The sequence below is a fragment of the Camelus dromedarius genome, chromosome 10, assembly GCF_036321535.1.
Source record: "Camelus dromedarius isolate mCamDro1 chromosome 10, mCamDro1.pat, whole genome shotgun sequence".
NCBI lineage: Eukaryota > Metazoa > Chordata > Mammalia > Artiodactyla > Camelidae > Camelus > Camelus dromedarius.
Window position 1 is genome coordinate 41,694,587 of NC_087445.1, and position 26,224 is coordinate 41,720,810.

Here is a 26,224-nt window from a genome sequence, read left to right on the forward strand (position 1 = left end):
ATACAATTACTAAAATAGCATCACTATTTGTAAATGTTCAGAAAGTTATAATCAACCCTGGAAGGGTTTAACATAGGAAGTTGTGCCTTAACGCTGAAACTTGTGAGCACACAGGTGACACATTTCTCATATCACTGAACACAAATACGGCTTTTATAATTAAAGAAGACAACTTTCTATATATTTGGCAGTTTCAATCATCATTCATAATTCACCGGGACAGATTTCTGATTGAATCAGTTTATATCATATGAAATTTGCATTATTTAAAGTCAGAGTTCAGTTACTGGACTTAAGTGAGATAAGTGAGAGAAACAAGAATGCCTATTGTGTCTATAATATACAAGTAAATATATAAAATATGTTAACATTTCATTAATGGCTGATAAAATCTTATGGATTCTGTTGCACCCTAAAATTTCAAGCATGTTCCCAAATGTATTATCTCATTCTTTAATAGTTTATTTTTATCGATCTAGAAAATAAGCCTCAGCAGGGTTATTTGGCAAAGTTGGAACCAGAACCTATGCCTTTTCTTTGCAAACCAAAGGGGTTATCCATCAAACCATGCTGATGCCCCCCAAAATCGGGGCTTCCTCCAGCCTGTTTCCTGAAGGAGGTTGTCACTTGCATCCAGAGTGGACATGGAGCCTCTATGCTCGAGTGTGGCTGAGTCCGTTCTGCTTGTTCACTGTCTCTTCTGACTCACTGATTTTTTAACATTTTAAATATGGCCCTTGTTTCTAAGACAGGAAATAAATGTATTCTGAAGAGTTATTGCATAACAGAAACATTAGTCAAGTGACTATTACTGATTTTTGTTTAATGAAAGATAGAATTGTTGAATTACTGGATAAACATTGAACTTTAGCCATTGTTCAGATTTATTACCCAGGAATTTTTATTGAAAAGGCAATATGATAGCAGGATGAAAACTTAATCCCCCAAATAGAAGGTAATCATTTCCACTGGACTTTATTGGAAGACCTGCAGTCATATTTTAAGACTGTGCCTTATTCTTTTCACATGGTTATAAATATTTCCTTGTCTCTACATAGTTTTTTAATCATATTTCAATAGCTGCATACTATGTTAGTGTAGATAGTTTTAATTTTAACTATGAAATTATCACTTAATGTAGTGGTAATAATGTTTTTGGCACACCTTACACGTTACAAGCCACTGAAATTTTTTTTCAGTTAGTGATCATTTTAATGACTTAGGCTCTTGAAAACATTGTAGTCCTAAGGTTGTAAACTAACTTTAACTCAGAAAATCTGAAAATGGACCTTGAAGGTGCAAATCGCTTTCACAATAAATACCAAATGATTTTGATTTATTTAACCTAAAATGTAAATCAATATGTTACGTACTTATTTAAGGGATTTATGTACACATTATTTTTGTAGAAAAAGATATCAACTTTGGTAAAATTAGAATGTAGTGAATTTGGAATAAAAAGAATGGAGCCCTATTTGCAACATGGTTATTATAATACGCTGTAACTGTAACATAGCTAAAAATACCATTTGGATATTCATGCTATCTTGGTTGTTTAATACTTTGATGCCACCCCTGCTTCAGTTCATACAGCAATGTAATTTTGTTTGTGGTCAAATCTTATGCAAGCACAGTTTATTGAAATAAATTTTCATCTCACCCAAGCAGAATGCATTCTCCCAACTCTGTTCATGCCAATGCAGATCATTTAGGATATAATTGGCTGCTACTGGCACTCGCACAAGCTGTGCCAATTCCTATCAGCAATAGGGTAATATCTGGAAAGCCAAAGAAATAATTCCATGCTGTGGAAAATAACATGATTTGGGGAGGAAGGAAATATACAATATTTGTAATTTTTATAGAAACACTTATCGTTTATAACAAGAAGAAAAACAGTAAGATGAATAAATTGCTTGCTTTCTGAAAGATAATTGCAAAATAATACTCAAAATCACTGAAAATGTCTTTAATCAATGTTCTCAGAAGTTTCTAATTCTAATCAAGGATTCCCAAATGGCTGTCCATGGACTGAACACATCACAATCATCTAAGGAATATTTCATTTCACATGCCTATTCCATGGCCCCGAATGCCCCATCCTACCCAGTTCAGTACATCTGGGACGGGGCTCTGGAATTTACATTTTTTAGAAGTTCCCCAGGTGATTCTGATACCCAGCCAGGTTTGGGAATCACTGTCTAAGAGAATGTGATTTATGCAGATCCAAAGAGGAAAGAGAGAAAGTGCACCATATGGTATGTTAACTCTCTAGTTTTGTTTTAGAAGTGGCTTCACAGAGAAAGGGTTTCTCAATCAGTACACATATTCAGCACGTACCTATAGGACTGAAAATGTGCCAACAGCTTTGTCCACCTGAAATATGACAACAACTCATATTTTCCTTGGAATAGAGGGAGAGAATATCTGCAAGGTTTATTACTGAGCACTTAAAATGGTGTGGCGCTGGCGCAGCCACAGACATCTAGCCCAGCAGCACACGACAAAGCACAGAAACACATCCAGGCACAGGTGGGGCTTGGCTTGTTGTGGGGGTGGCCATAGAGCAATAGGAAAGGAAGACATTGGGCAATGGGCTTTCTATATGGGGAAACTAACAATTAGCAGAATGCCTGGGGCTTATTGGGCATCCAAATTTTTGTTAAGAATGATAGTTTTTTTTAATGCCCCTGAGTTCTCCTACTTCTCTAACTTCCTACTGTCTGCTGCCTTCAATAACTCTTCCTCCCCTTCCTCTTCCTGCTCCCTCTAAATGCCAGTGTTCCCCTGAGTTCTCTCCTTGTTTGTCTTTAATTTCTTCATGCCCTACGTGCCTTCTCATATGAACCCATCCACTCTCATGACTGGCTACCAAGGACAAAATTCCAAATCTGTTATTTCCAGTGGAGGCTTCTGTGCCAAATTTCAGACCTGTATTTCCAACGCCCAAAGGACCTGAAAGTCACCTGATGTTTAACATGTCAACTGATTATCATCTCTCATTGCTTCTTCTACTATAATTATCACCTAATTTAATTAAATCACCACCCAATCAGTCTCCCAAGGTAGAGATTTGTGAGTCATATTTAACTTTGCCTTCTCCCTGTCAACTAACCACCAAGTCCTGCAGTTTATACTTCAAAAATATCCCCTGATGACTCTCCATCCCTACTACCCCTGCCTTCGGTCAAGTCCTCACCATTCTCAGTTCTCCAACTGCACGTCTTCTATCTAGTCTCTGTCCCATCTGTCTCTCCCTGGTCCAGCTTATCCATCGGATTCCCATGCAGACTGGTTTGCCCTAAAATAAAAGTGAATATGATAAAATAAAATCATTCTGCTACCCCCCTTACAAAATTCTACAAATAATTAAATCCAGATTTGTTGTCTGGCAAGTGACAGTAGTAACAGTAATATCACATAGCAAGTACCTATTTTATATATGAGCAAAATGAGTTCCCAAGAGAGTGTGTTTCCCAAGGGGATACAACTCATGGGTGACAAAGCTGGGGTTTCAATTTTGATTAAATTCAACCCCAAGCCATGCTCAATCCAAATGTCACTTCCCTGACTTCACTCATCTGTTTGCAGATCTTTCTCCTCTTTTAAGCTGTTGAGCTCCCCAAGGACAGGAATAGTGTCTTAGTCATTTTGTGCCCCCAATAGCTAACACTGTGACTGGCACAGAATAAGTGCTTAGAATATGCTTGTTCCAAAAAAGAGAATGAAGGGACAGAGAGAGGAAGAAAGGAAGGAAAGAAGGAATTGAAGAAACTAGTGAGGCTGATTTAAGATGCTGGTTCACGATTCTGAAGAATCATCATGTAGAAAAGGCTTTATCCCCCCTCTAGCAGGGATGCTTTAACCTGAACTCCATGAATGAGCCTCGGAATGCATTTTTCTAAGATGTGGGTCTATAACTTTCATCAATCTCACAAAGCCATCCGTGACCCAAAACAAAAATGGTTAGAACTATTCCTCCAGAAGAGAACCAATGACCAGATGTTACAGGAAGACCAGTTTCAGATCTCTGTAAAGAGGAAATTTATAATAAGGAGAGCTGTTTGAAAATAAAATCTTTATAGTAAAATCGCAAAAGCTCTGGATCAGTGAAAGCAATCTAGTAAAGGCCAGATAAACTTTTCCAAAGATACGGAGAAAGAAATCCACAGACTTTTGGCAGCCTGAAAGCTACAATAGGAGAATTGCCACACTCTTTCTACTTCTGTGATTCTGTAATTCTAAGATGCAATTTATAACAAATTTGTTTATTCTTTTCTTTTGCTTCACAAAAATTTTGATTATTTTAAAACTATCATGGCATCTTTCTCAGCCTGTTACCTTTCCATGCCCTTACCTTTAACAATCATTTTTAGGTTTCTTTACATTTCTTAATAAACCCAAACAACTTATATGTAAGTACTGTTGACACATGCATGCACTGGTAATTCCTGCTTCTCATGTCGGGTCGCCTTCTTGTTGTGTAGCCTGATTGTTCCTTTTCCATATTTCTTTCTTCACGGTTATTGAGATTTTAGTTTACATTGTATAAAACTTCAAAGCATGAAGTAAGGAAATAATTGTTCTGCAGACTTAATCCCCTCTGATGCCTGAACTATTTTATTGAGTACAGTTTTTGTTTCTCCTCAAAGGTATTTTTTTTTTGATTCCATAATCACTGTTGACATAACAAAAACTCTCAAAAATTGCTACTCTCCAAAAGATAATGTAACAAGTGTTTAATTCAACGCCACGTAGAAGATTTTCTTAATAACTTTTCCCAATATCTCATTATCTGCATCTCCAGGTGATTTAAAGGATGCTGTACATTTCAAAAGGGATGGATTTGGGCAATGTGGGAGTTATTCATAAAATAATAGTAGTAAATGTTCATATCTGGAAGTGGTTTTGTATTCTAGTTAGAAACATTTAAAAACTATAGTGTTTTATTAAGAGAAGGTATCAGAATCAAGATCAAATTAGTAATCCTTGTTTTGTGGTGTATGTTACATTTTACATCCTCATGTTTTCAAGGAATAAATGAAAACCACTGCTCCACTATTTCATATAGTCAGACTTTCATGAGATCCATTCAAAAGGATAAATCAGGTGTAAAATAGATAAAATTTCTTGCTTCTCAGTGTGATAAGCAATGAGTGAGGCAAATGTAAATGACTTTGTTGTTTTTACTGACACAAGAAAAAGAACATCAACTCTGAAGCTGTAAATTAGTGCCCAAATCTGGTCAATATTTGCTGCCATCTGCTGGTCAAATGAGAAAGCTGCAAGGCATGGACTAATGTGGGAATTTGATCAGATTTGTGCCATAGCATTTCCATAGAGCAGGCAGGGGTTAATTAGCAAGAATTGTGCTTATAAAATATTGTGCAGCCCTGCTTCAGAGCCAGCCTCTTATGAATGGCTGTGGGGAGATGAGGGCCAGGTGGCTGATGGGCTGCCTGCCCACGTTTAAGTATTTGCACTGGTCCAAGGATCTGGTCACCTACACCTTCATTTCAAGCTCCTCCTCTCACACTTTTGAAGGAACAGAGTTCATTTTTTCCCCATTGAGGTACAATCAACATGATATTATATCAATTTCTGGTGTACAACATGATTTGCTAGAGAGTCCATTTCTTACTGTGTGGCACCAAATTTCCTAAAATGTTGCCCCAGGGAAAACTGGCTGTTCTTGATCAGAGATTTCAAATATTGCCCAGATTTGGGCACTAATTTACAACGTCAGAGTTGATGTTCTTTTTTTTTTTTTTTTTAACTTGTGATTCCATTTCTATGGGATTAGTGATGAAGGTCCACCTTCTGTAACTTCTTCAAGCTGATATGCGTGCCATATTCTCAGAGTGGAAGATGTTGACATGGGTCTGTAGCATCTCTCTGCTGACAACTTTAGTTGCCCACTTACACATACAGGTTGATTATTTTGATGCCCACAGGATATAGATTATTATGAGCAGTAACGTTAATCCCGTTCTCTTGAGGCCAGTTCTTGGAATTGTGCTGGCCACAGACTCAGTGCTGCTCAAGATGGAGCAGCTTATGTCATGGCTACAGTCTGGTCATCATGCAGTTAGCTTTTATCCCTCTGGTGGCGGTTATAGTATCTGTAAAACAACTCTGGAATGTGCATCAGACAGTAAGTCTATGACTCTGCTGTCCTAATCATTAACTGCTTGGTTTTGTACTTGGGGAGGGGGTCTGCAGGATTCTACGCAGTTCTAGGTGGGGAAGGTTTCCACCATTACTAGGATTCATGGCTGTGCATAGCCAAGCTGGGTAATAAATGCAATGTTTTCTGTCCTTTGAGGTGAAGAGAATAATGGCTACAGGAAGGAATAAACAAAGGTCATTCTAGTACTGTATTTGGAGGGGCAGGTGTTCGGGGCAGACAGATACCAGAAATATGAAGCAACCAGGGACAAAGGAGCAGGTCTTTCTTCAAGGTATGTGCCTCCGTGATGCCTCCCTGCTGTTTCTGTAAGAACTTCCTGATCCTTGACCCGCCCCTTACCTCCCATCATGGCTCCCCTCTGGCTTTCCTTGCAATTCTCTGGGCTGCTCTGCGGTCCTGCTGCCCTCATGATTCTGGTATCAAGACAAAAATCACTGTTGACTTTCATTAGTTTTGAGATCAGAGCTAACAGAAGCAGCTTGTTTTTCAAGCAAGGTAAGCTTGCCTACCAAAGGGGTGTAAATTACAGATCCATGTGAGTTAATTGATTTAAAATGAAGGCGATTGAATCTATCCGTGCTTTCCCCTGATCCCACACAACACTCTCCGATCGCTTGCATATATTTGTTTAATGGCTTCTGTAATGTTGATAATAAACCTTTAAAGTAGGTCATTTGGGAAAATAGAAACTTAAGGATTGAAGAGGAACCTATGGTTGAGTTCACAGTGATTAAGTACCCAGTTCCTTAAATAGTATTGAAAAAGGAAACTTCAAAATTTCAAATACTAAAATACATGCATACACACTGTATACATATAATTTAATCCTTTACAGAGTTTGGGCTCTAGTAAGACTGAAAAATAAGCTCATTTATATAGGGTTGCTTTATACCAAACAGGTGCAAACATTTTCTCAGAATCACATGGTGTTGAATGAAATCCTTGAGGAAGAAAATATCCAGATGGGTCAAGATGTATTAAAATCATCATAATTCTGACAGCATGTTTTATCTTTATAGGTTCTTTTTCAGTATGCTTCTAAAAATGTATGAAAGTTAAACAAGCAATGTGGACAAAGAATGTTGTCTGCCATTCCAGTAAACAATGAATGTTGCCCACCATCAAGCCATCAACCACTGCAGCTGCCCAGATGGTGTTCCCTGAGGGGAATTCAGGTGGGAGAAAAACAGGGTACTGGCCCTAGATAGTTAAGGTGCATATCAAAGGAATTATTTCAATAAGCCCAGACTCTTGCATCTTCCCATATATAGAAAAGCACTGAAATCACTAACTTGAGATGTCTCTTTCTTAAAATCATCAGTCCTCTTTTTCTTTTTTCTTTCTTTTTCTTTTTTTTTTTAAGCAAAAACTCCTTTCTATCCTGGCTCCTCCCTTACATCTTTGGAACAGTTCCTCAGATGTATCAGAGAGCCTGTCTCCTGGGCTATATATAGTCCTCAGGAAGGTCCCCAGATAAAACATAATTCTCAACTTTAAGGTTTTGTGGTTTTTTTTTTTTTTTTTTTTTGGTCGTCAGTCTTAGTGACCAATAAACGGACTCAGAGCAAATTTGTCTCCTTCACCTGAATTCTACAAGGATCTCAAGCCGTTATATCAACAGAGAGGCCTCTTGTGCCCATCTGCCTCCTCAGTGTTCAGACAAATTTGGGTGAGTCTGTTCTGAGTCTTGGATCTCCTGTTACTGGCTGGTGAACCTAGTTTTATTCAGTGGTGTTAAACTCCCTACTGGAGGAGTAGGTTTCTCTTGAAACTTAGTTTCAGGAAGAGGTGCCTAGGTTATCCTCAGTTGAAAGACACTGGGAAGATTGTATTATATACATAGAGACTGTTATATACGTGGACTTGTTTGATTAGGAATTAAAGGTAATCTTACCCTAAAGTGGCCAAATTGCAGGGGGGAAGGTTGACATTGCAAAATTAATTTTTATTTTCATGCATGCCTAGAAAAAGCCAACCTGATAAAACTTCTCTTCAGAATTCTGACGATTAAGAACAAAAAAGCTCTTCTAAGGAAGAACTTGTATTTCTCTCACTGTGTCTCTGAGATGTAACTGCTCTATCTGATCTTAGGTTGGTTTTTCCTGTGTTTTGAGAACGTGGTCTCTGCCACCTGGAAGATACACATACAGTGCACATCTAGCAGCCAGTCAGATAGACTGGGATTCTGAGCAGTCTTTTTGTCTCGCTGTGCCAACTCTCAAGGGCCTTTGTCATTCTAGCTTCCGCTGTGTCCACCTGTACAACAAAGGCCTTTACTTTCTTAGACTATTTTTGGAAGTAAACTTTCTAGATCTTGTGAAGGCTACATCCTTTGCGCTCTCTTGAAAGGACACCTCGTGCACACCTCGTGCACTTTGAGTAGCTATTAAGATAATTACTCATCAATGGCCAGATGATGGATTCTTTAAGTTGGAGAAACTTCTAAACTGGTAAACTTTTAGAGAGCTCTCATTATAAACAACTGTTTTATTGGCGCCTGTGAAAAAAACAAATTTAGAAGGTGGATATGTATATATACGACTAACCTGAGAATGCCCTTAGTTTAAAACAAACGAAATAAACTGGTTTAGGAAGCCTGATTTACGGTCTCAGTTTCACCTCAATGAGTCTTACAGATGCTAATAAAAACATTGGGTTAATTAATGTTTATTAGGTTGATTAACAGGGAAATAAGAAAAAACTGAGGGGAAAGCCTACTGACTTCTTCCCAACAAGGTGGAAGTTTTAAAGGGACTCATCCCAAAAGGATACGAAATCTTTCGATGGTTATTAAGAAATGGGATAAATAAAACAGACGTTAATATGATTAAAACAAATGTTTGATACAACACTATCTGAGGATGGAAGGGCCAAAGGGATCCTGTATTGGTCTCCAACATTAAAGGGCCCCAAACGAGTCTGCTCTATTTACCCCAATTTAAATATATGTATGTTTTTAAACCTGGAGGAAAATTACTCTGAGATACCTGACCAGCAATTGCTTGGGGCAACAGTCAGGCTAATTAATCAAGTTAAAGGACTGACAAAGGGGCCTGAGTCCCTCGGCTCAACCCCTCACGGGGGGAGCCCAGAACCTTTATACAAAAATAGACAAAATGATTGGGGTGGGGTGTAAAAAGAAAGCTTTTGGGACTCCTTTTAAGACCAAGGCTTGTTGATGGGGTCCTAATGGAAACTAAAGTCAAAGGTATAAAAGTTGATAGAACTGAGGTGAAAGTTTATAAAAATTGGCATTTTAAAATGGGCTTTATATAAGATGGTTATATCTCTTTGGCCTGATTGTATCATCAGACAGACATTATGTCTCACTGGGAAATGCTGCCTCTGCCTGGTAGGACAACAGGGCATATAAACCTGCCCCTCAGGCAATATTAATTAAACATACCAAAGAAAAGGCAGAATGACTTGAGCCCACACAATATGAAATAAAACCTGGGGGCTAATATTCAGAGGCTAATAAAAACAATAACGGAGATTTTGTTCTGGGTTTAACTTGTGTGCTCAGAAAGAGGGTCTTTGTCTAATGTCTTGTGTAAACTTTTGAAGGTATGGTAAATTGAACCCTAAAGTTCTAGGACGTAGAACTCTTGATTTTCAGTTTAGTTGGAAATCTTTTCACTGATATAAAAAGGCAAACTGAAAAAAAAAGCAGTTGGAAAAATCAATCTTTTAATATCATTTAGGTGGCAGACAAGTTCTCTGGGGGGCTAAAAGTCATTGTCTTTGTCTTGTAAATCCACACATCGGAAATGTAAAGACAGCCCACAGTGACCTGAGACTAAGCCTAATTAGCTCAGTCAGGTAGAACATGAAACAAAAGGGGAAAAGCAGGGGGAAACGGCCTTTTTAAACTCAAGCCCCTGGAAAGGCCCCCTCACCCAAAATCTAATGTATAACCTCCTTAAGGATTTGTCAAGGACAAATACAAACCTTAAAAGTCTTTTCTACAAATAGTAAAGCCTTAGTCATCTGAGAAAGTAAATGTAACGTATTCCACTGTTCTTTATGCACTAGTAAGTTTGTACTGTAATACCTGACTTACAAGAAAGTTTTCAAGTGAAGCCATGAGGTCTCTAGTTACGTCTGTTTCCATGTCTGTGTGTACATTATGCATATGGTATGTCTCTACCTTGGAACTATATTGTCAAAATTAAATTATAAAACTCTATTTTATTATGTCTACTTAATTGACTTAAATGTAAGTGCTTACAAATTAAATATTTCTAAGTATAAAGGAAACTGGCCAAAATGAATTTCACATTCACATGGTCTAGGATATATTCAGTATTAAATTATCTAGTATTAAAGCAAGCTTAAGCTTGCTCACGCAATACAGACATGGCTTACTTTTATTTACCTAGGTTTGCTGAGGGTCAATAAGTTTATGTTATTTCTGTTTCAGAGCTTGTCAACAAGAAAAATTAACTTGGTATGATGATAATTTCATAGTTTATAAAATAGAGGTAAATGAGGTCAGAGTATTCAGACGAACTTTTTGGGGATAATTATGTTTTGGGTTTGTCTATCTAAAATAGTTTCTCCAGATTTTTTGGTAACTTAAAACTAATGTAGGGTTTTGCTAAATTAAATTAAATGATGGGAAGTCACTGAATATTCAGATCATTTAAAAATAAGATAAAATACTGGAACATTAATTGCTAAACATGTCTAAGTTCACCTACTTTTGTCTTCTCATGGGAGGGAAACTAGAAATGTCTGGGTTTATTAGACACATGTCTTGTACCACACTGAAGAAAGAAATTATACTATGAGAAGATGCATGTTTCTAGAACTTCTGGAATGTTCCTAATTTGCCAACTCTAAATTTAGGAAATGCTGGTATGACAAACTGTTCGTAATTCCTTGCTTCTTGGTTTTCACTAGAGGTTAAGGTTTTTAAGGGTTAAAATGGTAATAAACATAATTAAAGCTACTGGAATAATAAACATTTCACTATGCAAGGAAAGTAGGATGTGTGTTTTCAGCAAAAAGAAGGTTTGAGGAATGGAAATGCATTTTGCTAAGGAGAAAGAAAGCAGTTTTGTCCTGAAGCTTGTTATTTCTAAATGGGAAAGAAAAATAAGGGATAAACTAATACAGAAAGTTGTGGAAGGTTTGTAGAAAGGGAGCCCTGACAAAAGAGCTTTGTACATAATCAGGCTGGGATTGGATTGAATTTAATTGGGTAAATAAATGTTGTTATTGAGGGTGGGCTGGTGCAAGACTGGAGCTTGGTTTTCTCTCTGTTATGAGAACAACATTTTCTTGGGCTGTTGAGCTACTTTTGATAAGACTGAATTTCTTTGCCTTCTAAATAATCTGTATTTGCCTTAAAAATCTTTTATTGTCACTTTGGTTGAATGAATAAGCATTGTTTCACAATGGCCTATGATTCTATTTGACCAAGTGTTTTAACCATTTGCTACGTAACAAACCACCCCCAAATGCAGTGTCTTAAAAACTAATCATTATTATTATAGTTTTCAAAACACAAGGCTGAGAGGCAGGTTAACTAGGTCAGTCGGGATGACAGGGGCAACTCGGGTGACTTGGCACTGCCCCATTCATTACTCATCCCCTAGTAGCCTGAGCCAGGCGTGTTCTCATTGCAATGGCTGTGGGGGAGCAGCCCAGCTGTGCTTTTCCTGTTCTGCCTGTATCATACCTGCTAATGTCTCACTGACATAGGCAAATCACACAACTGAACTGCAGTCAAAGGGTGGGGCATGTCCTACAATGTTAAATGATGAGCTAAGAGAAGGGTAAAATAATGGAGCCAATGTTGAAATTACTACAGAGGGAGACAGAAAATGAACATATGAGAGGTAGTGATAAATACTGTAAGAAAGAATAAAGATGCAATGTATGGAAATAATGTTAAGGAGTTGGGGTAGGGGTGATGGGAGGGTGCTACTTTTGATAGGATGGTCAAGGAAAACCTCTTTGATTAGGAGATATTCGAGGGGAGACCTTAATGTGAGGAGGGATCATTTAGGGAATTTGAGGAATAGAGGCTAAAAGGAACGAAACAGAAAAACAGTGACATAAAGGAATAAACAAAAGTGAAAAGAGAGCTCAGCTGGAAACTATGAACTTATATTCCCATCAGCCCTTACGGTTGCATGATCACTTCTGTGCATTTGTTTAATGGGTTTTCAGTGTTGAAAAGACACATGCACTTCATTTGCTGCTTACATTGTTACAGGACCTCTAGTCTGATGATGAAATCAGTATTTCAAGCTGAGGTAGTCACCGTATTTTTTTCTTTTTTGTCCCCCTGTACTGTCCTTTATTTATTTATCTTTTCTGTTATTCCCTTAATTTGTTTTTTTTTTCTTTCCAGTTTTATTGAGATATAATTGACATACATCACTGTGTAACTTTAAGGTACCACATAATGATTTGACTTACATACATCATGAAATGATTACCACAATAATTTAGTTAATATCCACATCTCATATAGATACAAAATAAAGGAAAAAGAAAAAGTATTTTTCCTTGTAATGAGAACTCTTAGGGTTTACTCCCTTAATAACTTTCATATATAACATACAGCAGTGTTAATTATATTAATCATGTTTACATTATGTCTCTAGTACTTATTTATCTTGTAATTGGAAGTTTGTTCCTTTTGACTACTTTTATCAAATTCTCCCTCCCACCTAACCCCTACCCCTGTTCTTTGGTAACCTTTTCTATAAGTTTGTTTGTTTGTGAAAGCACAATTGAGCTACAAAACTGTGTTAGTTCAAGGTACACAACATAGTGATTCAATATTTCTATATATTACAAAATGATTACCAGAATAAACGTAGTTACCATCTGTCACCATACAAGAATATAATGTAATTATTGACTATTTTCCCCACACTGTACACTTCATCCTTGTTACTCATTTATTTTGTAACTGGAAGTTTCTACCTTTTAATTTCCTCACTTATTTCACTCATCCCCCCACCACCCTCTCCTCTGGCAACCATCCATTTGTCCTCTGAATCTGTGGCTCTGTTTTTGTTTTGTTATGTTTGTTTATTTGTTTTATTTTTAGATTCCACATGTAAGTAAGATCTACATGTCTTTCTCTGATTTATTTCACTTAGCATAATGCCCTCTATGTCCATCCATGTTGTTGCAAATTCTTATTTATGGCTTAGTATTATTCCATCGTGTATATATATATATATATATATATATATATATATATATATATACACCACTTCTTTATCCGTTTATCTATCAATGGGCATTTAGGTTGCTTCCATATCTTCGCTATTGTGAATAATCCTGCAAAATATGGGGATGCATATATATTTTCGAATTAGTGTTTTTGTTTTTTTCAGAAAAATACCCAGAAGTAGAATTGCTGGATTGTATAGTAGTCCTATTTTTTAATTTTTTGAGAAATCCCCACACTGTTTTCCACAGTATCTGTACCAGTCTACATTCCTACCAACAGTGCTCAAGGTTCCCTTTTCTCCATGTCCTCACCAACACTTGTTACTTGTCTTTTTGATAAAGCCATTCTGACAGCATGAGGTGGTATCTCCTTGTGGTTTTGATCTGCATTTTCCTCATGATTAGTGATGTTGAGCATCTTTCATGCACCTGTTGGCCATCTACCATGTTTGTCTTTTCATATCAAGTGTATTAGTGGATTTTATGTAAAGAGGGAAACAGTCAAATAGTTTGTAGTAGGCATAGCCACTAAAAGACAAATTGGAATTCTACAGCTGAATTTTAAAAATCTCCTCTAAGACCAGCTCAGATGCCTGAAGTGGTGAGTGAGTAGAATCTTCCTTGTTTAGGAACTGCTCCATTAACAAAAAATGTTGGGGAAAGAAACAAAGCCAAATTTATATACAATAACATAAAACTGCAATAAGTTATGTTTCTTGTTTAAAGATATGAATCTGCATGAAAAGTAAGAAAAGTTTTGGTATGTCATAATTAACACTCAGATGAGAGAAAAACCAATTTAGTAGTTAAAATATATGGTTAAAAACGTCATAAATGATTATTAAGTTTGACTTTCTAATCTGAAGTTTAGTTTAAAATATTTTTAGGACTTATTTTAGAAAATACATAGGACTTAATTTACAATCATTATCATTTAAAAGGGAAGTATTTAAAACACTGATTATTTCAATTTGAAGATCAATTTGGAAGGATTTTATGTCAAAAATTCCACTAGATGGCACTCTTTTTTTAACTTCCTTAAAGGAAAATTGACAAAGTTTGAATTTAATGTTAAAACCAAATTAGTGCATCTGACTCAGAATTTCCTTGGATATAAAAAGCACAGTATATAATTTAAGAACAGTATAACTGTGATAACTAATTGATGAAGATTACTTTTGTTAGCTGTGGAAAAATACCATGAGTACTTTCAAGGAAGAGGTTCTGGGAATATTATATTGTGAACTTTAGAAAATGAGATTTTATAAATTGTGAACATTGGGAAATTTTAGACATTATCAGGTTTTGCTTAATAAGTAATTGGTGAATTTGTAAAATTTAAAAGCACACTACTGGTATACATGAGGCTCAAATTCGCCAGTAGCCTTTTTTTGTTATTAAAAATCTGTCCTTTATCTGTGAAGCTACATGTGAATTATATATAATACAATGTAATATAAAAATGAATTATATATACATGAAGTACATCTCTACATGATACGGGCGATATTGCTTATTAAAATATTGGAGTATCTGTGTGTGTGCATGTGTATGTAGACTGGAGAGCAAGGGATTGTTTTTTCCTAACCCCACATACGCACCTATGCTGTTAGTAATAGCATATCTTATCAAGATTTATTAAAAGTACACAAACTTAGAAACAGGCTTATATATAGTTTGTTTGATATCTATTTATAGGTTAGCATATTTCCAGGCAAGTAGAGTTAAATAAAGAATGTGCAGACAAACTGTGATTAAAACAGCTGAAAAATAGAACATGTGGAGGTGAATGTTTGGTTTATTTATGGATCAGTTAAGATTTTTACCAGGAATTATGTTGTATTGTGATGAGAAAAGCATACACTAGAACAAGAAGAGTTAAAATACTGCAAAAATACAAAAATAACATGGACACTTGTTCATGAACCCTCGTTGACAATGAATCTCTATTTTAATATTGAAGCTGTGTAAGTTTAAATGGTTAGTAAGTGTTGACATGAACTTAATTTTCTAAGTAAAAGCATACTATTGGTAAATACAAGGTTCGAGTTTGGCAGTAATCCTGTTGTTATTAAAATCTACTCTTTTAAAATGACTTTGGAGCGGTATCTCTTAGTAGGTGACTCAAAAAGACCTTGCAAGTACTCACTAACAGCTCAATTTGCTTGCCTTTTCTCAGTTTTTCATCTTTCTTAACATCGCTACAATTTTGATTTTACTGACCACCCCATCCCGTCTATAAATCCTTCTCGGATTTCTGTGTCATCACACCCCAGGTACACTGGCTCCTGTCCTAGGCGTCCTCTCTCATGTCCATTTGGCTCTTCCCTAAATGAGAATGTTTCCTTACTGTTCTATCCTTGGTCTGTTTCTCTTTCTCTACGTTCCTTTACTCCTAAGTCTCATCCACACACTGAGTGTGGGTAATTGCTTCTCGGAGGGAGCTCTTAAGTGTTCATCTTTGGTCCTGGACTCTCACTGGAACTTCACTCCCTACTTGCTAACTATTGCCAGGCAAATTGCCCTGTGTCCTGGATATTTTCCCCTAGATTTCAAATCTCATGGGACCAAGCAACAACTGAACTCATCATCATCTCCTATAAAACCAATGTCTCGTTTTCACATTCCAGTTACTATGAATGACGAAATCTTGGAAGTAATTTATCTTATCCGCTATAGTTAATTAATTGTTAAGGCTCATAAATTCTACTTTATGACGTCCACTTCACCTATGCCTTTCTAGTCGTTTAAACTGCCGTGACCTGGTTGAGATCCATGGTCACCTCCTGCCTAAATCTCAACCATGGCCCCAGGTGCTGTCTAACTCTGGGCTTTCCCACCCCACTCCCTCCTGGTCAGTGCCTGCTATCTGCCTGTTTCAGATTCCCTGCATTAACAGAGAGGCTGGGTAGAGCAGGCAAGGCAGAGTGACAGGGGCTGGCCTCAGAGCGGCACACTGAGGTGGCTGAGGCTCCGGGAAGGGACTTACAGAAGCAGCAACACACACACACAGTCACACGGCATCCAGTGCATCTATGGTTCACAGAGAGAGAAAAGAGAATCGAAGCAGGAAATCAAGATACTGGTCAATATTCGAAAGTCCAGACAGGGAGAGAACTCCCATCTGGGAAGTCTTTCCAGTCCTGTCTAAGTTAAGGCTGGCTGAGGAATGGAGAGGCTGCACTGGACGAACAAGGAGGGGAGTGGTATCGCGTGCCATCGTGTGGCCCCGTGCACAGGTCTAGCAGGAATGGACCCTAGTCCCTCATACAGGTATCCTAGCTTTCTGAAGCTTTCAGCTTGACCCACCTCACACTTTGCTGTCTGACCTGTTCTTGAATATCTGAGCCCTTGATCCTTGGACTCATTACGTATTTATAGACTGGCAGTTGCTGCCAGGCTTGTCAATCCGATTTCTGACCCTGAGTCTGGCTTCTTTCCTGACCAACAATTTACATTTACTCTCTTTAATGACACTGCTGCCCTCTCTCAACCAAATACTTCCCCTGGCGCAGACTCAACTCCAGGTCCTGACTCAGCTCTCCATAGAGAGATATAAACAGAACTGTTAAGGTGGTATGGAACTGTGAAGTAGTGAAAGAGAGAAGAGAGAGGTCTAAAGTATTGTGGAGGTAGTTACTGCAGGAAGCGGATATAACCCCAAAGGTTGAGTGAGCAAGGGGACAGACTTGTAAACCTAGAAGAGGAGCCCTCCGGCTGACACACACAGACCTCTGAGGAGAGATCCGCTTGGCTGGTAGCTAGGAGGAGGACCAGTGAGATTGGTTCTGATGTCTCTGAGATGGTGAGATGATACTGACTCTGCAAGTGGGGTGGGGAGGGGGTAGATGCAAGGCAGGCTCAGGTGCTGCTAAGGAACTGCTCCTGGTGGGTGAAGATGGGCTGCTGGGGTGATGACCAGAAGAAAAGAAAGTAGACAGGAAGCCCTATGAGGAACCAACAAAAAGGAGCAACTCTTTCCCCCTCCAGCCCCTCTAGCGCCCCTTCTTGGCAAAGCCTAAATAGGATGCTAATGCCAAATGCAGTTTGCAGTGTGCCCCAGCATCACAGAGCCACAAAGAGAAGGGTAGGGTTGGAGCTGATTGGCGATAATTCACTGTCTGGGAGGTATGCCTGTCCTGCCTTCTGCAAACATGTGAGTGCTTACCCTGTTGTAGACACAGAGGCTAGAACAAGCAAAATAATAATAATAATAATAATAATAATAATAATTTCTTCTTGAGTAGCTTATATTATATTATTATAACAGGAAGAGATAGGTGGACAGAAAATAAATAAGTAAAAAAAAATAGGCTGTCAGGTGGAAAGTGCTCTAAGGAAAGATGAAGCAGGGAAGGGGACAGGAATACTGCGGGATGGGAAGGCAGGTATCAATGCTAAGCAGGCTGTTCAAGAAAGGGCTCAGAAAATTCACAGAGCAAACAAAGATGGAGGGAGTGAGTTACACAGATGTTTGAGGAAAAAGCCTCTAGATAAGAGTAGGGTAGAGGGGAAGGCCGTTTGTGTAGGGCCTTATCTGCTGGAAGGGCTGTGGTCATTACAAGGTGATATGGGAGTCACATTAACAGCTTTGGAGCACTGAAGTGGCACGGTCTGGAATGTTTCTGAAGGACCCTTCTGGGGGCTTTTTTGAAATTAGATTGTCCTCCCGGGTTCACGGCCCAGCCAACGGGAACCTAATTCTGGGTGTAGAGCCTGGCCTTCCACATACATCCTCTGTCCCTCTCTGTACCTGTGTCTTCGAGCACCGCAGTGGGGGCCTGGCCGAGGTCCTGATGCCTCTTCTCCTGGGGCTGCAACTTCACTCCACAATCACAAGCTCTTTTTTTTGTACCCTTGGCTCTAGTCAGTCTTAGTATATCAACCTCTTTCTCTGTGGTATGTTCAGTCATGTAAGAGTTGGGAGTGGCTTCATAGCCAACATTTGTTCATTCTTTCAACAAATATGTATCTAAAACCTATTATGGGGGAGAGGGTGTAGCTCAGTGGTAGAGCACATGCTTAGCATGCACAAGGTCCCGGGTTCAATACCCAGTACTCCCATTAAAATAAGTATATAAATAAACCTGATTACCTCCCCCCCAAAACAAACAACAAAACACAACAACAACAACAATAAAAAGAAAAGCTATTATGTGCCTAGCATTCATGTAGGAACTGGGAACGGCAACAGAGAACTAGACACATTAGCTCCCTGCTCTAGAAGTAGCAGTGATGGGGAGACAAAAATCTTTAACAGCTCTGAGGAAGATGATCTCAGAGAGAGGTAAATGACATGACACTAACAAGGTGACTATGACGTAGTACGACTGCTGGCTGCTGAGGCTGAGGTGTCAGGGAAAGCCTCTGATTAAGTGATAGCTGGACAGAAACTTGAATGACAAACAACCAGCCATGTGAAAATCTGAGGTCAGCAAACCCTGATGGACATCAGCATTTGGGACACCTCTTAATCTGGGAAGTGGTCAGTCATTTTAGATATTTAGAGCCAGAGGAAGGCCCTCAGTAATCCCTATGGTACATTTCTGTCTTTCTAGTATCTTACTGGGACCACAGAGTAACTGATGTTTTAATACTTTCGGATAAGGCATCAGATTCAGATGCTTCTCCTTCCTGGCTGTTTTACCAAGTACCCTGCACAGGGATATGAAAGCACCATGTAGAATCTTTTAACTTGGGCTCATCTAATCCTCATGGGTAGCCCGTATTGGACCCCAAATTAGCAGAGCCTTTTAAAATATTCTTTGAAGATAATTATACATTCATAGAAAGTTGCAAAAAAACTTTACAGGGCAGTCCCACATACCTTTCATCCAGTGCCTCTCAATGGTAACATCTTGCTATAGTGCAATATCAAAACCAGGAAATAAACACATTGGTACCATTCATGGAGCTTCTTCAGATTTCACCAGTTTTATATGCACTTATCTGTGTATGTGTCAAGATACAGAAGTGTTCCATAAACATGAGGCACCTTCCAGCTGCCCATTTGTAGCCACACCTATCCCTCCAGCCCATACCTAACCTTTGGCAACTTGATCTGTTCTCTGTTTCTACACTTTTGTTATTACAAGAATGTTTTATAAGTGAAATCATAGTTTTTACTCAGCATGATTCCCCTGAGATTCATCCAAGTTCTTCCAAGAATCAATACTTCATTCCTTTTTATTGCTGAGTAGTATTTCATGATATGGATGTACAGCATACAATTTCATCTGTTGAAAACATTTGGGTTGTTTCCGGTCATTGCCCATTATGAATAAAGCTGCTATGAACATTCATGTACAAGTTTTTGTGAGAACACATACTTCTCTTTCTCCGGGATAAATGTCCAGAAGTATTATTGCTGGTAGGTGCATATTTCTTTTATTATTATTATTATTTTAAAGAAACTGCTCAACTGTTTTCCAGAGTGGCTATACCATCTCACTTTCCCACCACTGATGCATAAATTATCCTGTTTCTTCATATCCTCACCAGCATTTTGAGTTATCACTTTTTAAAAATCTATTCTGTTAGGTATGTAGTGCTAACTCATTTGTGGTTTTAGACATTTCCCCAATGGCTGATAATGTTGAGCATATTTTCATGCGCTTATTTGCCATCTGTATATCCTTTTCAGGAAGTGTGTGTTCATGTCTTTTGGCAGACTTTTGAGAATTCACATACATTTCTACATCAATTCTCCACCAAGACTGAGACCTTGTTCAGGAACTTCGGGAGGCTCTAATTCTAGGGAGAGCAATTCATTCATGTGCATATTCAGCTTTCCAAAGCATCACAAAATAATATTATACTCTAATAACATTTCTGATACATCCCTCTTTACCAGTTTAGAAGAATAAATTAAGTTTACATCTTCCTTTTTTAATGTTCCCAGTGTACAGCATATAGTTTTTCCTTAGTTTAAAATCTCCAAAGCTGATTTGCTTTAGACTAAAAGCATTTCAATTAGTATGAGTAAGAGAAGTGTTATTATACTTGGTTCATAGCTATCTTCTTACTTTATTTAAACAGCTTTCTTGTTTTGGGAAAAAAAGATACATGCTCAATGTGGAAAAAAAAAAAAGCATGAAAGAACAATACATATTACCTAAAGTCTCATCATCTAGAGATAATCACTGCTAACATTTGGTGAGCATATATCTAGATTTCTTTCTGTATGTATATTCTCTGCACACTTAAAATATGTTTACAATTTATATAATGGATATGATACTATTCTAGACCTTGTATCTCACACGTGTATATTATGACTTCTTTCCATATTAGTATAAAACTTTATAATTTTTAAAGCTTGTTTAGTAACTCATTATGTGTGTGTGTTTACTTAACCAGGTTCCCTATTAGTGAATATTTAGGTTGTTTCCAATTTTTTGTTATTAAAAACAATGTTTTAATGAATGTGCTTATGGGATAGCTTTTTGAATTTTTATAATTATTTTCTTAGAATAAATCTCTATAAGTGGGATTACTGAACCAAAAGTTATATGCACATATATGTATACATATGTATATGTCAGTTTGCAGATGTTTACAGACTGCCTTTTAGAAAGGTTGTGTTGATTTACATTTCACATGCACTGCCTGGGTAAGGTTCTTGTAAGTTTCTTTCTGCCTGTATCTCCCTTCCAACAAATGTCTCTTTTTTTTTAAAGGACTGGAAAACATAAATCCAAATCACTTCTTATTGTTTATAACTTTTAAACTGTTAACTGAGATAGGTTTTCAGGGCTTTATGAGGCTAGTCAGTAAAAGTCCTGTAAAATGGCCAACTTCTAGACCTGTTCCTCCTAGACACTTTTTAAGAACGTGGTGTGCTTCAATGGCTTTATCAGGCAGTCTAGCTCACTTTTGCAATACTGACCTTGCAAGGAGAATGATAAAAACAAGCAGCACAGCAATGACATTTACTTGTGGACAGAGGAATTATAATTAGGAGAAAAAGATGTCCAAGGTTACTACCAGTATACCAAAACTTCAAAGATGGAAAACTGTAGCATGTAAACTAAACAGAAGATAGCAAGTTCTCCTTATGAAGTTAGAGATTTGTATTACAGTTTGATGATATTACAGTTTGGGGTCACTCAAATGCTTTTCTCCTTTTTTAAAATTTGATCAAACAATGAAGTACAGCATTTTAATTATGATCTGGAGAAAAAAAAATCTTCCACTGATACATTCCCAAATCTGCAACTTGAGCATCTGTTTTGGTAATCCTTGAGCTTATTTTTCAAGGTTTAATAGATATTTGGCTTAATGGTTTTATAAGTACACCTATCCTTTATATGATGACATTAATATAACTTTGCTTACAAACTTCCTTAGATGGATTAAGCAACACAAGGACTGAATATAAAATTTCACCTTTTAGTAATTAGGAAACATGATGATATAGCACCTAACACTAGGTAAGAATTCAGTTACAACATGTGTCTTCATTTTTATTTCCAACACTTTTTCAGAAATTTTTTCATTGTTCTTTAGCAAATAAATGCTTATACTTCTAAATTTTCAGCAGCACATTCCCCCTCACCCAATTCTACAGGATTTTCACAAATTGGAGAAAACCTGTGTGAAATGTTTGCAAGATACTTAAGTTGTATTTTTGGAGTGAGTTCTGGAAATTCTTGTACTTTATAGTGCTAGATGTAACAGTGTAATTTTGTAGCCACTGTATATCTGGCTTCTTGTTAATAACAGTAAAGTAGCAAAATACCTGATTGAATAAGGCTTTTCCCTTTTCTGAGCATTTTAACTTCTGTTAGTTTCACTGTTCAGGTATTCTGAGGTAGATTTCCAATGTCATTAGCCAATTGCAAGAGGAGCAGGTGGGGTGGTGGAGTGGAGTTAGAAGTGCCAGGTTCCATCTGTTTCTGCAGAACATTAGTTGTTTCACCTGGGATAAATCCCTAACATTGACGCTTCATTATTCTTAAGACCAAGAGATTGAACTGGTGATCTAATAAAGGCTCTGCAAATACGAAAGTATATGAAAATAATTCATAAACGAGTGTAAAATTAAATTTCACACTGTACTCATAAACGAGTGTAAAATTAAATTTCACACTCTACTTGTAAAGGTAAACTTTTAAACCTTAAAAAATTTGGGTGACTATGCACAAGAAGTGCCAAAACGATACAGGAATTAACAGAAAAATCATCATTTGCCATGCAGAGATAAAACGTTTGAATTATACCCCCATGTCTTAAATCCCTAAGAGGGTTATTTCAGTTTTCCAAACTTCACATCCAGCGTCTGTGTGACCTCAGGCCTTTGGCCCTATTTTTACATAAGACAAAAGTGGGGGTGGTTGTAGGTTTGAAGGAGTTCTAATCTTTGTTAAGGTCAGTCATTATGTGAAGGATCAAGGGTTGAGGGTCTAGGTCTCGAAGTATTTGGCGGCGGCGGGCGAGCGGTTGGGTGTGTGCGTGTGTGTAGCTCAGCAGTTTAAGGGTTGCAAGGTGGTTTTGTCTAACTAACTTGACCAAAAAGAGCGTGATCTCAGTTGCAGGGGAGGGGGCGTGGCATTACAGTCCCGAGTTTACTCTTTACTTCCCTCCCTCGATTGCAGCTGGAGAAGTTAAGTCATCTCAGGTGCGTCCTCGCCAAGTCCTTGGAGGGCCGGGCGAGGCAGGTACAGGCGTCCCAACACTCAGGCTAGTCGGACCCAGGAAGCCGGCAACGCCCCGGCTCAGCCTGTACCCCCGAAACTGTAATAATAAGGGGGTGCTCCTCGTGACGCTTCACGCTTAACATGGAAGGCGCTGCAATCAGCCCCTGCTTCACTTAGGTTTAGGACCTCCCCGCCCGTGTGGGGGGCGTGTCTCCTCGGTTAGGGGCGGGGCATCCCGGGCCCGGAGTAACCGCCGCGCCCCTCAGCGCCCCGCCCCCGCAGCCAGCCCCGACGCCGGACTGCGGGAGGGGCGGGGTCGGGAAATGTCGGGCCACTCCAGATACTCGTCCCGTTGCCAGGCGATGGGGAGAAGGCGGGGCCGAGGAGACAGGAGCCGCGCTCAGCAGGAATCCGGCACCCGTCGGAGAGGCGGCCGCGCAGCCGCCCTAGCTCCCTCCCGGGCCTCCCGCTCCGCCCCAACCCTGGAGCCCGAGGTGCGCATGCGTCGCTCGAGGTCCCACCTCCGCCCCTCACAGGGCTCGCGGCAGGGCTGCGTGTCCGGCGCGAGTGGCTCCACGGTCGGAGCCACCCCGGAGCCGGTGAACCGAGCGGTCTCGAGAGAAGGGCGCGGGAGGGCAGGCGCAGGAAGAAGGAGCGCCGCGTCCACCGCGGCTGAAGAAAATGGTGTTCGAGTCGGTGGTCGTGGACGTGTTGAACCGGTTCTTGGGGGACTATGTGGTGAACCTGGACACGTCCCAGCTCACGCTGGGCATCTGGGGAGGTAACGAGACCGCCGCCGCCCGCTTATCTCGTCTCTTTCCTGGGCTCCCGTTGCCGGAGCCGGGCCCGGCTTTCTTGGGGCCTCGGGCCCCTCGCCCGCCACCTGCCGCCGCCCTCGTTGGGGTCAAATTACGTAGAGCTGGGCAGCAGTTCCGGGGCCTCCGCTTGCGAGTTTTCTTTTGGCTGGAGGGGAGTGGGGCCGTAGGTGCGGGATGAAAAGAGTCCCTTTTTCCGGCTGGGGGGCCCCGTAGTGGACGCCAAGGGTCTGAAGTTAAGATTCCGCAGAGGCGTGCTTTTCTGCCGCTCGCTGTCCGGTTTCAGCTGTGCTGGGTGAGGGGCGGCCAAGAGACGCACCTGGGCTTGGTCTGGTCTGTGTCATTCCCGACCCCCCCCCCCCCCCGGGTTGTGACGGAGGCCCCGGGCAGCCCACGGAGTGTCGCACGCCGCCTCGCACGTGAAAGCAAGGCGCTGTGACCGAAGACGCCCTCTTCCTTCCTTCCTCCCTCAGCCTCCGTGAGTGGGTGAACCGTGACGGTTTCTCGGCTGCCCCTTCCAGGAGCACAACCTGGACTCCGGGTTGTTGGCCTGGGTTGGGCTGATAACATAGAGCGGAAACTCCTGTGCACATTAACTCGAACAGCTAGCTATGTGTTTTCAGTTTACAACCTCAGCCAGGAACGTGTCACGTTTGTAAGGCTTTGGGGTTTTGTGGTTCACAGCGAGTTACTGAATTTTTAAGAGACTAGGTTCACTGTGCAAGAGACGGGGATGAACCCGTCCTTACGTTGCTTAGATGGTGAAGGACCGAAGCCTTACTTACTATCGGTTTATTCTGTTGCTCTTCCTTATTTGGAGCTTCATTTTTAGTGCTTCCACCTGTTTTGTATTATACCCTTATTTACTTTAAATACCCATTAGAAATTAGATTCCTTTTCCTTATGAAATGACCCTTCCAGGCCAAAACTAGGGTTAATTTTTTGTGTGAGTGGTGTATTTCTTTTTTATTTTACTATTCTTAAATATGCACACACTTTGAGCCTTCTAAAATACTTTTTCTCCTTTATGAAATAGTGTAAATAGGTAATTTAGTTTGATAAAGAAAACCTGTTGTTACTACTGTTGGCATCCGATACCACGTTAGAGAGTGGGACTAAGAACTAGGGACATAAGTGCTAGCTCAGCACCTCTGACTAGTACCAGAAACTAGCCGACGGTTTAATCTGCGCTGCTTCTCATTTGCAAAGTAAAAATAATAAAACTTATTATCACTTTTATTACTAACTCTCCACCTACCTCAGTAGGAAGCCTTGAGAACATTTTGTGGTATCCTTTGATCTACAGTGGAAAATTGGTACTACATTCAAGGTGGAAATTTGTGTAGAGTGACGTATCAACGGATTTGTTCATTTAAAATTTTCACACAGTAAAATTCACTCTTAGGATGTCCAGTTCTGTCCGTCTTGACAAATACAAAGAAGCATGTATCCACCCTCACAAACTTGATGATGAAAATTACATCAGGACCTCAAGTCCCTCTGCTGCCCCTTTATAGTCTACCGCCCAGTCCCGACTCCTGGCAACCGCTGATCTGTTTTCATTGTTACAGTTTTGCCTTTTATAGAGTGCCATGTATTTGGAATTATGTGGTGTTAGCTTTTGGGGTCTGGCTTCTTAATTTCACTCCTTTCACTTATACGAAATGAATTTGAGAGGCATCCATGTGTTGCATGCGTGCATCGGTATTTCATTCCTCTATTTCTGAGTACAATTTTATCGTGTGGATGTTCTATGTATGTTCACCAATCCAAAGATGTTTCAGTTTTTGGTGATCATGAATAGAGCTAATGCAAACATTCACATTCAAGTTTTTGTGTGGACATAGATTTTTATTTCTTTTTGGGATTTTGAAGTTGTAAGGGATACTCAATTTATGTGAAACTGAAACTGCTTTTCAAAGTGTACCATTTTGCAGTCTCACTAGCATTGAATGGGGGTGTGTAGTTGCTCTCCACCCTCACTAGCACTTAGTATTGCCATTTTAAAAACATCTTAGCCCTTCCAATGTGTATATAGTGATAAAGCATTGTGGTTTTAATTTATATTTCCTTAGTGATTGAGGGCGTTGAGCAACTTTTCATGTCAATCTTTGCTGTTTGTATATTCTGTTGGTGAAGTGTCTTCAAATCTTTTGCTCATTTTAAATTGGACTTTTTTTCCTTTTCTCTTGAGATTTAATTCACATACCATTATATCCACCCTTTTAAAATGTACAATCATTGCTTTTTAGTATAATCACAAAATTGCGCAACTGTCACCACTATCTAACTCCTGAACATTTTCAACACTCCAAAAATAAACCTCATACCTATTAACAGTTACCTCAGATTTCTCCCCACCCTGCCTCTGGCAGCCGCTA

The 26,224-nt window shown here is 39.3% G+C and overlaps 1 protein-coding gene across 5 annotated transcripts in view; it reads left to right on the forward strand.

Moving 5' to 3' along the window:
• The first annotated feature begins 23,552 nt into the window (after window positions 1-23,552).
• Window positions 23,553-26,224, forward strand: part of VPS13A (vacuolar protein sorting 13 homolog A) — a 197,336-nt gene continuing 194,664 nt past the window's right edge. For all 5 annotated transcript variants that reach the window (XR_010382701.1, XR_010382700.1, XM_010978070.3 and 2 more), the window contains exon 1: window positions 23,553-23,809. Coding sequence is in view for 3 of the 5 variants with exons in the window: in XM_010978070.3 (XP_010976372.1) it covers window positions 23,710-23,809 (100 nt within the window). In the remaining 2 variants the exon portion in view is untranslated. The remainder of the gene's footprint in view (window positions 23,810-26,224) is intronic.